The sequence below is a fragment of the Nannobrachium achirus genome (genome assembly GCF_963921795.1).
Source record: "Nannobrachium achirus genome assembly, chromosome: 4".
Classification (NCBI taxonomy): domain Eukaryota; kingdom Metazoa; phylum Chordata; class Actinopteri; order Myctophiformes; family Myctophidae; genus Nannobrachium; species Nannobrachium achirus.
In genome coordinates, this window is record NC_137813.1 from 16,982,172 (window position 1) to 16,995,246 (window position 13,075).

Sequence of the window (13,075 nt, forward strand, 5' to 3'; positions counted from 1 at the left end):
ACCCGAAGGCCGCGTTTAGTGAAGGTGGGGGCCACCAGTTGTATGTGTATGTGTTGGAGGAGTCTAACACTGATTACAATTACAATTACAGTCCATCAAATTTTGCATAAAATGGAAATTTGTCTTAGGCACACAGGCAGTCAGTCAGTATACAACAATAAAACATACATAAAATACAATGCAATACAATGCATTAAAACTATATAAAATGCATCCCATGACAGCAACAGTGCAACAGTGATCAAGGGCTGTGGGCGATGGAACTATTCAAACAAGAATAGCAGACGCTTTATCCAACTTACAGTAAGCTAGATATATACTACAATTCATAGTGCTGTGCCTCAGTAAACTATATAGGATCACAGGTAAACCGCGAGAACCTAGCATCAGTCTAAACATTATAATTAATATAATTAACCTAGTATAATAAACAGATTGTGTCTCCCTGATGCTGTTTGTGAGGAAATTCAACTTACCTCTCATCAGTAGAGTTATCAGAGTTGCTACACAGAGTAGTTGACAGACAGCCATCGTGTGTTTGATTGCCAGTGTGAAATGTGTCCAGGATAAGTATGTGTGTTTGGGGGTGGAGTCTCAATTTGACTCATGATTAATTTGTTCTCTTATTTCATGCCTTTACTAAGCTTATTTCCTTTTAAGGAAATATAAAAATCTGATAATGGTAGTATAGGCTACTAGTATATTATTATAATATAGTATACTATACATTGTGAGCTTGCAGATCTGTTATTTTCACTATACGCTTTAAATTCTTTACATTCTATTGCATTTATGGAAGTTATTCAATTTTTCTAATAAAATACTTTTGAAAAAAAAGGATGAAAAGTCGTGATTTCTTTTGCTGAAACTTTTACCAATCTTTTATTTATTTATTATATAGGAAACTAAAAATAAAAGAGAAATCTACTCACGAACCATAAAAATTGGTGCACGACCCAAAACACAGTGTCCCGACCCACTGTTTGTGAAACAGTGAACGGGAGGTCCGAGCCGCTTACACGTTGCACCGCTGATTGAGATTTATTGAGGTAGGTGAGAACCGAATTGCAATAGTCGAGGCAGGAGGACACGAAGGCATGGATAATCATTTCTAGGTCCGAATGGGAGACAATCGACCTAAGTTTCGCAATATTCCTGAGGTGGAAAAAACAGGTGCGTGTTACTGATTTTATGTGTGAGTCGAGGTTCATGGCCTGATCGAAATTGACCCCAAGGTTCCTGATGTTGCTGCTTAAATAATTTTTGAGGGACCCAACAGAGCCAGCCACCCTGGCTGCTACGCCTTCAAAGGCCACAATAAGTCAGTTTTTGCCTCGTTCAGTTGGAGGAAATTGCTTGATAGCCATGCCTTAATGGCAGTCAGGCACTCGTTTAAAAGAGTAAAATTAGAGTTAAAATCATAAGGGCATTCAGGGTTAAAAGAGCAATATAGCTGAAAAGTGGTAGGAGATGCCTTTATAAGAATTTATAATGCATCCGAATGGGAGCAAATACAACACGAATAAAATCGTACCGATAAAAAGACCAATAAATAAATACATAAATACACTATAATCAAAAACAGAACAATAATATCAAAATAAAGAAATAAAGAAACAAACAAACAAACAAAAGAAAAGAAATAGTTGAGCCATCCTAGATGCAAGTCGCAGGTTGCGTATATAACAAGTAATCCGAATGCTAACAGATATCACACTTCACTGCTTCATATATATCATATAAATAGATTCACACATTGGGTAATTATTGGACATAGCCTACCCAGTTATAAGACACTGATTAATCTACCGAAAGTGTCCTTCTCGAAGTGGTTGCCAGCTTGAGAAGAACTTTTCTGTCGAAACTCTCAGTATGAATTTAATTTTTTCCAACTTTAAAAACCCCATTGTCTTTCAGCCACAAAGCGACAGAAGGGGGGGGGGGGGGGGGGTTTCATCGCCTGCTGTCACCAGGGACAGCACACGGGGGGTTACTAGGGCCCAAGGTGGAGGGGCCTTAATTATTTTGTACTTTATCTATTGAAAAATAGAAGATATACAATCTCACAGCGCGGCACAGAGTGCCGCGCTGCAAGCTTGTAGATTTGCTACTTCTGTAAAGTCGTGAAAATGTGTGCAAATCTTTGAATATATGTATTTTAGCAAACATTTGTAACTCAAATTTTGCTTCTAGGGGGTCCTTGGAACTAAATATTTTGAGATGGAAAAGCTCATTCATGGGGGGGCCCGCAGTGAATCCTTGTACCCAGAATTTGGTGCAACACCCGTGGCTATCGCCAGTAGTTGCCGGGTCCCATTGACAAATAACGCACTTCCGCTGTTAAAATGCACCGATAGTGTCGGGGGGCTTCGTCAGAGTACCATCTGTCTGTGTCCCTTTTATGCCCATACATGGAGATCACGGACACCAAACATTCCATAGAATCCTTGCCGATATGAGTATGAAGTTGGTCGGTCCCATAGGGGGGTCATCGATATGTCCGTATTTGGACAAATGTTTCTGGTGTGATCTGGTTTGTTTTATGTCTGAGTCATTGTAATGCCGTAGGCCGCCAGCCGGTTCTCTCATTAGCCAATTTTAACATACCAGTTTAAAACCTTTGTTTTTAGTAGCTGTTTGTACTGTATTTGTGTAATTTGTGAGTACAGTGGAATTACAGAATACAACAGAAGAGGACCAGCTCATTGACACGTCCATAGACTCTGACAAGAGACACATGTCCGGCACAATTCACTCAGCTTACAGTGAAAGCAAAATGTGTCCGTTAGGCCTACTGGGAAGTGTTATGAAATCAGAATTCTTCAAAAAAGGTATCCACACGTTTCCTGTGTCCAATGAGCCCTTGTGTGAATTGTGAAAGTTGGACATCACTTCACTTCCTGTTCCTCTTAGCTGTTTCATTCTGACTGGTTGCTGTGGGCCTGTGACAGGTGAATCAATGTGAGTATCCCCGCCCAGCATAACATGTACCTTCAAGTATGTTGAAATGGCATCACATTGACAACTTTTTTCCACAGCAATCAGCAATTCTGGAAAACCGCACGACTTGGTCGCGGGCACCATGTATCGGTATATACATACTAGTGCTGTCCAGTGATTAAAATATTCTAATTGTGATTAATCGCATGATTTAGCTAGTTAATCGTGCGATTAATCGTAAATAAGTCATCAGTTTTTATCTGTTCCCAAGTCTTTCATACCCCTATTAAAATTGAGTGGAAAAATATGATGGCATTTATGCAAAAGTATGTTCATCTTTTATTGGATGAACATAAGTTACATATACACATAAATATATAAAAAGACCAATAAATAAATAAATACATAAATAAATGATAATTAAACACAGAACAATAATATCAAAATAAAGAAATAAAGAAACAAAGAAACAAACAGAGAAAAAAAAACTATTGAGTTGAGCCATCCTAGATGCAAGTCGCAGGTTGCGTATATAACAAGTAATCCGAATGCTAACAGATATCACACTTCACTGCTTCACATATATATATATATATATATATATATATATATATATATATATATATATATATATATATATATATAAATATATATATATATATATATATATATATATATATATATATCATATAAATAGATTCACACATTGGGCAGTTATTGGACATAGCCTACCCAGTTATAAGACATTGATTAATCTACCGAAAGTGTCCTCAGATTCTCGAAGTGGTTGCCAGCTTGAGAAGAACTTTTCTGTCAAACTTCTCAATATGAATTTAATTTTTTCCAACTTTAAAAACCCCATTGTCTTTCAACCACAAAGCGACAGAAGGGTGGTGGGGGGGCTTCATCGCCTGCTGTCGCCAGGGACATCACACGGGGGGGAAGTTATTAGGGCCCAAGATGGAGGGGCCTTAGTTATTTTATACTTTAGCTATTGAAAAATAGCAGATATACAATCTCACAGAGCTTGTAGATCTGCTACTTTTGAAAAGTCGTGAAAATGTGTGCAAATCTTTGAATATATGTATTTTTCAAGCAAACATTTGTAACTAAAATTTTGCTTCTGGGGTCCTTGGAACTAAATAGTTTCAATAGTTAAAGCACAAAATAATGCGTTCCCAGTCTAAATGGGTTAAACCCCCTCCCCCTATGAAGAGCATTCATGGGGGGGCCCGCAGTGAATCCTTGTACCCAGAATTTGGTGCAACACCCGTGGCTATCGCCAGTAGTTGCCGGGTCCCATTGACAAATAACGCACTTCCGCTGTTAAAATGCACCGATAGTGTCAGGGGGCTTTGTCAGAGTACCATCTGTCTGTGTCCCTTTTATGCCCATAGTTGGTCATAAAAGTTGGTCGGTCCCATATGGGGGTCATCAATATGTAACATACCGGTTTAGAACCTTTGTTTTTAGTAGCTGTTTGTACTGTATTTGTGTTACATGAGTACAGTGGAATTACAGAATATAACAGAAGAGGACCAGCTCATTGACACGTCCACAGACTCTGACAAGAGACACATGTCCGGCACAATTCACTCAGCTTACAGTGAAAGCACAATCAGTTCGGCCTATACTGGGAAGTGTTATGAAATCAGAATTCTTCAAAAAAGGTATCCACACGTTTCCTGTGTCCAATGAGCCCTTGTGTGAACTGTGAAAGTTGGACATCACTTCACTTCCTGTTCCTCTTAGCTGTTTCATTCTGACTGGTTGCTGTGGGGAGAGTGTTTTCTGCTGGTGTTTCAGTCTGTGTGTATCAAAGGGTGCGTTCGGAAATACGCACCGGGTCTGGTTAGGGTTAGGGTTAGTTTTAGGCATAGTTTTACTGAGGTTAGGGTTAGAGTAGGGTTGGGTTTAGGTGTAGTTTTACTGAGGTTAGGGTTAGGATTAGGGTTGGGTTTAGGCACTCACTACACTGAGCACACACCCGGTGCGCATTTCCGAACGCACCCTTTGATACACTCGGACTGAAACACCAGCAGAAAACACTCTCACGGTTGCTGTGAGCCTGTGACAGGTGAATCAACTGTGAGTATCCCCACCCATCACATTGACGACTTTTTTCCACAGCAATCAGCAATTCTGAACAACCACATATCCGAACGACTCGGTCGCGGGCACCACCACAGTCAATCGAATCCTTGCCAATGCGAGTAAGAAGTGGATCGCTATATACAGTACATAAATAATAAATATTCTAATTGATTAGATTAATCACAAATAAGTCATCCGTTTTTATCTGTTCCCAATGTATCTTAGAAGTCTTTCATACCCCTCTTAAAATGGAGTGTATGCTTTAATTATAGAGGTTCCATAAAATATATATTTTTATTTTGTTACACCAACAGGTATGGACCTCATACAGGACTCTACAAAATAAAACTAAACTAAATTGAGCAGAGGATATTGTTGCCAATGTTTGACCATTTTAGTATAGTATAGTTTGTAGATTACTTTTTGACATAATGAAGAAAAAAAGGTATAGAGGTATTAATAGAGGTATTAATAAAATAATTTAAAGTAATTAAATTGTCACTTTAGAAATGTGCAGATACCCTGTATACACTTATACTGTAGGCCTATGTTGGTGAGTGTTGAGTGAGAAAACATTCAAAGGCTGGGGGCCTCCCAAAATAATAATAATAATGATGATGTCCTACGGGTAGGCCAAATGGCTAAAATAAATTAATTAATTGCAAATCAAATAATCGATTAAACAAGTTAACTTAGACAGGCCTAATACACACGCACATACACATGCACACACACACACACACACACACACACACACACACACACACACACACACACACACACACACACACACACACACACACACACACACACACACACTGCTCTGCCTAGAGCATTGTTACATACAGTATAGTTGACATACTTGTCAGACACAGCAGACATAAATCATGGGTAAAGGAAACAGGAAACAGCTCCTCCTCCAAATTGTGTGGCTGTAACTGCCCTCCTTTTGGAGAGGCCTGCCATGTGTAAGCCCCTCACAACCAACTTGTGCACATGCCCTAGGCTGCCAAATATAAAAACTAAAAGTTTAATTCTGTAGACGTGTTCACTATGTGTGTGTGTGCGTGCGTGCGTGCGTGCGTGCGTGTGTGTGTACACGTGCTTGCGTATGTGCGTGTGTAGGGCAACATTACTGTAGCTGAAGCCTATACAGTAGCTCGGGTTAATGGTGAGGTTTGGCCCCAACATCTGGCCTACAAACAGCCTCTTGGCATTTGATCATCAACACTGATGCATAGAGGCGGGTGCCTGAGGAACAAAGGGCCGGTTAGAATGAACTCAATGGTCTAAACTCAAACAGTTCTAAAGCAAAAACAACGATCCATTTCCTACCTTGCTCAGACAAGCCAGTGCATACAGAGAAGGCCAAAGCAGGAAAGAAAGGCCAAAGCAGGAATGGGCACCAGGCTTTATAGGGGAGGGGGCAATAACTTACTGGACTGAGTCCTGAATGGGGACTCGCTGAGGCAGGGGTTTTCAAAGTGGGTGCCGAAGTGTGAGCAGAAACCCTAAATGCAGCATTGGTGCCAAGTAATGTGATTTACTCAATAAAACACGATTTCATTCAGATGTTGTCATCATCTTATAACAATTAATAACAAAACGTTTAATATTTTTGATTAAAAGAAATGTGTTAGATCATGCTAAAGGTAATAGTAAAAATATGTGATAAATATAAGGTGCTGGGAGTGACAATTATGAATGGAATGAAAAAAATATTTACGGGGTGCCCTGAGCCAAAAAGGTTTGATGGGAACCCCCGCGTTGAAACCAATATTGCTTAGACATCTCAGTTCAAGTTCTAAGACACCACTGCAGCAGGTCCTGGCCTCAAATAACCTGTCCAGCCTCCAGCATATACCAGTAATATGATTCTCAGAATAAGCCAAATGTTTTAGATACTGTGTGTACACACACAGTATCACACAATCCCATGTTCTAGATGAGTTGTCAGGCACAATTCCGAGAGCTTGCAGTAAAAGCAAAAGTGGAAGGGGGAAGTGTTCCAGCTTTTGGATTGTTTGAGTCATTTGTCTTCGCACTCTACAGTCATATACAGATGTGCCATTTAAAAACTTTACACGTCCTGCCATTGGCAAGAAAGTATTTCCAGCGATTGGCAGAACATTGAGAATTGTAGATCAGCTATTTCTGCTATGTATGACCTTCTCTGACTTTGAGGTATAAATCTACCTATGAAGGTGGATTCTGCTTTTCAATGGGAATGGAGTAGTTTCTTGACATTTGCGGGTTTCTGCAAAAATCCGCTCCATTCTCCATAACATTTTGATAAAGGGAAAGAAACCTGCACTTGCAGGAAAGGGCAGTATAGGCCTAACTACTGAAGGCTTGAAACATCACATCATCTGTATGTTGTGGCCAGGACTTAACCCATTTAGACCTAAGTCCGCCTGGAAAAAAGCCTTAAAAACCTATTCACGTTATTCCTGGCCCCGCCCCCGGTTTCCTGTTCATATCCTGAAAGAGGCAGAGCTGGCCTGAAAAACATCATTTGGTTTCCTGTTGTCCTTGTATTAAAGTGCCAGTAGTTGGCGTTCTAGGCTCTGGGATCTGAATGTACATGGGTTGCCATGTCCGCTTATAATAAGCAATTTGTGTTTCTAAAAAATAGTATAGTTGCTTACTTTCTAATATTTTTTAAACCAGTGGTTCCCAATTCTTTTCATATCAAGGACCCCAGATTAACATATTTGTCCACAGTTGCAGACCCCCATCTGAAAATATGTGGTGCCAGGGACCTCCACACAGATTTATGTTGTTAAAATGTTTCAAAAATAATCAAATTTCTTTTTTTCCCCTAAATATTTTTTTAAATAGCAAATATACAAGCCCACAATGTGTCGCAATGGGTTACATGTCTCCATTCCGACATGTCTCCTTTTTGACATGTCTCCTTTCCGACACTAACCCTATGCCTAACCCTAACTCTAAACTTAACCTCTCTGGAAGTGTTGCCACTGACAATAAGAAGTCAATGTCGGAATGGAGATACGTCCCCGTCGCAATGTGACACATTGTGAGCTTGCTGATCTGCTATTTTCAATTGTAAATGTAAAGTAGTATAGCCTAGTTGCTTCTGTTGGGCTTGTTACTTTGGCAGAATCTGGCAACAGACAATTCCGTGTCACTTCCTTACTTGGGAGGAAGTGAAAAGATGTTTTTTTAAGCACACACCCTCTGTAAAAGAAAATGGCAGCCTCCATAGAGAGGGCCAGGAATATCGTGAATAAACCTGAGATTTTATGGAAAACTTCACAGAGGTGTCAACGTCTACTAAAACATTTATTTCTCAGCCTCTGTAGCAGCTAGAAACAAAATTACAAAACTGTTTGATAGCTTACACCTTTGGCTTTCATGGGTAATTACTTGTCATGGTCCAGACCTTTATCATTTAAAAAAAAAATATGCAAACTCAAACATTTTAATAAATCTTATAAAACGTCTAATAAAAAATACATTTCTCAGCCTATGTAGCACATAGAAACATAATTAGCAAATATTTGAGACCTTACACCATAGGCCTTACACCATAGGCCACCACTTTGACAAGAAACAACAATCCACCAGCCTTTATATTGAATATTTAAATTCTTGTTGTTCCACCACAACTATGCAACATTACTTCTCTTCGCTTTCTTAATATTGCTGTGTTCACGCCCCACTCATTATGGATAGACTGTTCAAAGTCCCTGACTTTTCACCACACCATTCCACCAGATTTTATATTGACTGTGTCAATTCTTGTTTTTAGCTTCATATAACTGTAAATCTGGCGAGCGACATTTGTCATTATTATTATATGTGCGTGCGCACGTGTGTGTGCGCCTGTGTATGTGAATGAATGAACCATATCATCATAATCATTTTATAAGTGTTATTACCTCCAGATTGCTGCGAATATGTTGTTCTGGAGTTTGGGGTTGACTCTGTGCTGCAAAGAGTTGGTCTTTGAAACTAGCCGTGTCAAAGTGCGTCCGTGAAAAGTTATCCAGTCCTCATGAAATCCATGAAACACTTCTTCATCATCGTCGTTGTTTTCAAACATATCACGTAACAATAACAATGCCAATTCCAGCGGGCCTGGTTTGCCTTCGCTCAACGCGTCTTCCATTTCGCCGCTATGAGAAGCTGCACTGGGATTCTCCGACAAATTAAGTTATGTGAAGCAAAAACAAATAATCCCAGAATGCTTTGCGGTAGTCATCGCCTCCTGATGCATTTCATTGGCCACGAGACCAGAAGAGGGTAAAAACTACATGCATTTTGCATTCCCCGTCTGAAAGGATAAACAGCATTTTGCGTTCCCGGCCTGAAAGGTAGAAACGCATTTTGCGTTCCCGGTCTAACGTGTGTGAACAAGATCTGTAAGCTGATCCCATGACTTAATTAAGACGCACACAAGATACACAATCAGTATAACTTAACATTAGTTGATATGGAAGGTTGGATAAGTAATAGATAAGGATAACTGTGGGACAGGAATAGAAAGCATTACCATATTTCCACTAGCATATTTCAAACAATGCTGATTTATACACTGAAAATAGCACACCTACAAGCTCACAACCCTTTACACAATGTCAAGATTTTCTTACTATGGGAAATCAATACCAGACTAGAAAAGAAAATTTCTAAGAAATTTTAAGTGTGCCTGCAGCTCGCTAAGTCTGTGCAACCTTGTGTAGCGGTTGGTGTTAGTGTTTCGTTTTGAGAGGGTCGTTCCCCCTGAAAAACACGTTTTGGCATGAAACGATTACGTTTTGCGCGTTTGTGGTGCCCCCTATGGGTCGAAGTGGAAATGCTTTTGGGTATATGTTCAGTATAGCGCCCCCCACCTGTGGTTAAAATTTGGTGTTGACTGGATGTTTCGTTTGTGATTTATGGCTACTTCTTACAAAACGGGCTCCTCCCGCTAACTTTGGAACCCTGTTACGGAAGAACGGTATGGACTATCAAAATATCGTTTAAATATGTTTATCGCATGAGTCCATAGATTGTGTGTATCGATTTTTGTGACATTTGGAGAAAATATGTAGGAAAAGGAGCAAAAAGTGTGTTTTGAAGAAAATTCAAAATGGCGGAAAATCTATCCTGACGCAAATGGGCGTGGCCTATATGAGGAGATGCGTCATGATCCAAGGAATCCAGGGAAAAAGGAATTTTAATTTTCCGACCCACGGTTCAAGAGTTACAGGCCGAAAGGTAAAGTGGACTGTTATAGCGCCACCATGAGGCCAACTGATGAAATAATTTTTTATTTAATCCTTGATATCATTATAAATCTCCTCTCCAAGTTTTGAAACTGTAGCCCCTATGGTTAGCGAGAAAAAAAATATTGAATGTGAGTTTTTGCGATTCCCATTATAAGTCAATGGGTAAAATTAATTCACTAATAAATTAATATCAATTAAACAATACAACTTTTGTCTTAGAAAAGTAATAGCACCCCATTCCCGGCCGAGCCGCACATTTTGATGTATATATTGCGGCGGTGGCGTAAATCGTGCGGCACTTATTACGTGCCGAACTTTGTGGCGAAACTAATTAATTAATTAAGTATGGCAGATTACAATAAGTGTTTTGCCATTGCATGGCAGGCACACTTAATTACTACTCAATGTAATGCATATGGCGCTCTCTAGTGGCTGCTACTCTAAATTGTTTCTACTCTTGCTTCCCAAATGTACAACCTTTCACAATTGAATGTGAGTGAGACAGTATTTAGAAAACAGCAGTGCCAGTCACACTAATATTTCAAATATTTATTTATTCAAACTTTGGTGTTTCCAAGGCTCTTCATGTGGTGGAGCAGGTTCAGGCGCGCGGGAACTAATAAATGTCAGGGTGGGCTGGGCTCAGCACTGCGGCGTGCGCGTGCGTGTCCGAAAAATTTTGTGTTTTTTTGGCGGATTTGGGTGATTTCTATAGCGGTTTTGGGGGACTTTTATTACGGTTTCGGTCGGTGATTTCCCCCCACGCAATGCAAGGAGCCACAGACAGACAGGCAACACACACACACACACACACAAAATATAAAACCCCCAGCCAGCCATGCAGAATAATAATCAACAGTGCAAAGCGCACAATAGCCTGAAAAAAACTGCACACTTAATAATTTTTTTTTTTATTACAGGCCAGCCACTACAGACTGAACTGCACAGCGGTATAAGCCGATCAGAAAACAAACTGTACTGGATATACATCCACACAATCCACTGGTCTATTTTTACAATAGAACTTTACTGAAACAAACAATAAGTCATGCTTTTTGCATACACAGCGGCAGCATAAGAAATATATTTCTCCAAGGGGGAAGGAGGGAGAGAGAGAGATCAGCGGACAACTTTTGACATCAAGAAAAGAGTTAGGCATAGGCAAGCTGCAGCAGCAGTCAAGTGTACTCACCATCCAGAAGAATTAGATTCCAAAACCAGTTGACAACAATCAACAGCAGAGTAGCATATTTTATCCTGTTTATCCATTTGTCCCAGTTTTTGGAAAAAGATTGATGAAAAGCCCCTCTCTCAAATGTTTCATTATAGGCTGATATTCATCTGTCCAGAAATTAATCAATTATAGACTACTCACTGTATATGGTCGAGTGGTCACGATAGTGCGTCCATGCATCTCTGTTATGCAACTTTGGGAAAGTTGTAAAGGCTTTGGTGGTGATCTTGTACAGTTTCCATAACATCTCCTCATAAAGAACTTCAATCAAGTGTATAATGTTTGTTTTATATGGGTTGTTAGTTGTCCTGCGTGCCTTGCATAATTCCCATGGGCCATGGGTTAACAGTGCGCATTGCAAGATGACGCTGAAATGGACTGCTGTCTTCTCTCTCCCCGCCAACTTGTTTTGGCTGTCCATTCATCGTGTATAACTTAAACTGCGCGCTCGTATTCCAAACCAATGCAGCTTAACAACATAACAAACCGACAACTAGGGCCAACCCAGCAACAACTATCGTTTCCTGTCTTACTTTCACAATAAAGTGTCTCCCGCTTACCTCCCAATGCAGCTTATTTCACACAGGTTATTATTAACAGGAAAAAGTGTAGCTTAACCCGTGTGTTTTTGTGCAACCAAACGTGCACGGGAGAGAGAGTGATGAGGGTGAGAGAGAGAGAGAGAGAGAGAGAGAGAGAGAGAGAGAGAGAGACATTGAGAAACAGAGAGAGAGAGAGAGAACTGCCGTTGTTTAGGAGTAGTACTGCACTTGGGTATCACACTTTTCTCCGTCTGACTGTCTCTCTCCCGATTTTGCTAGCCCCGAAAACTACCGGTGCTAGTCCGGAAACTAGTGGAGCCACCGCGTAACTCCGCTACTGCTGGTCGGAGTTACGCGTTGTGAAAGTAGCTGATTGTAGTGATGGACAGTAGTTTTAGCATATTGAAGGAAGAAAAGAAAGAGAGAAAGAAGAGCTGAAAACAAACAAGAAATAAAATACAAAAGAAATTAACATATGATATAAAAACGGGAAACTTCATACCCTCCCACCCCTACTGCTCAGTGACGAAACGCATAATAGAGAATCAAAATGAACACTTTTAGTACATTTACTTGAGTAAAATGTAGAAGAGTTTTTCCACACTGCAGTACTGATACCTTTAGTAAAATATGTGAGTACATTTTCCACCACAGTCTACTAGCTTATATTTTGATTCAAGAACTGGTGTTGATTACTTTGTCCACCACGCACTGACCTGTGAAAACATTGAGCAGCAGTCAGCACCGATTCCTTGTTAATAAGAGATCCACCACAGAGGTTTATTCTGTCAGTAACAACAGGTATAGGACTATGTATTCTGGCCATCCAGGGCCAGCTCCCTGTAGGAGCATCGTCACCTCCAACTATCCTGGTGTTCAGAGGAGCCCGGCCACACACTGAAAGAAATACATCCGTCAATGATGGGTGGAAATTGCAAACAAAGTAATGCTTACTTTATGCTTCGTCCTACGACGGTGACGTGCATTGAAAATAGGCCATACAAGCTCATAACATGTAGCAGTTTAGG

General features: G+C 40.1%; 1 protein-coding gene across 1 annotated transcript in view; it reads right to left on the reverse strand.

The window, feature by feature from the left end:
- Window positions 1-531, reverse strand: part of LOC308284091 (transmembrane protease serine 9-like) — a gene marked incomplete at both ends in the record, with an annotated part of 20,772 nt that extends 20,241 nt beyond the window's left edge. Inside the window, one exon of the mRNA XM_080724629.1 lies at window positions 477-531. Within this exon, the coding sequence (XP_080580755.1) occupies window positions 477-531 (55 nt within the window). The remainder of the gene's footprint in view (window positions 1-476) is intronic.
- Between the last annotated feature and the right edge of the window lie 12,544 nt (window positions 532-13,075).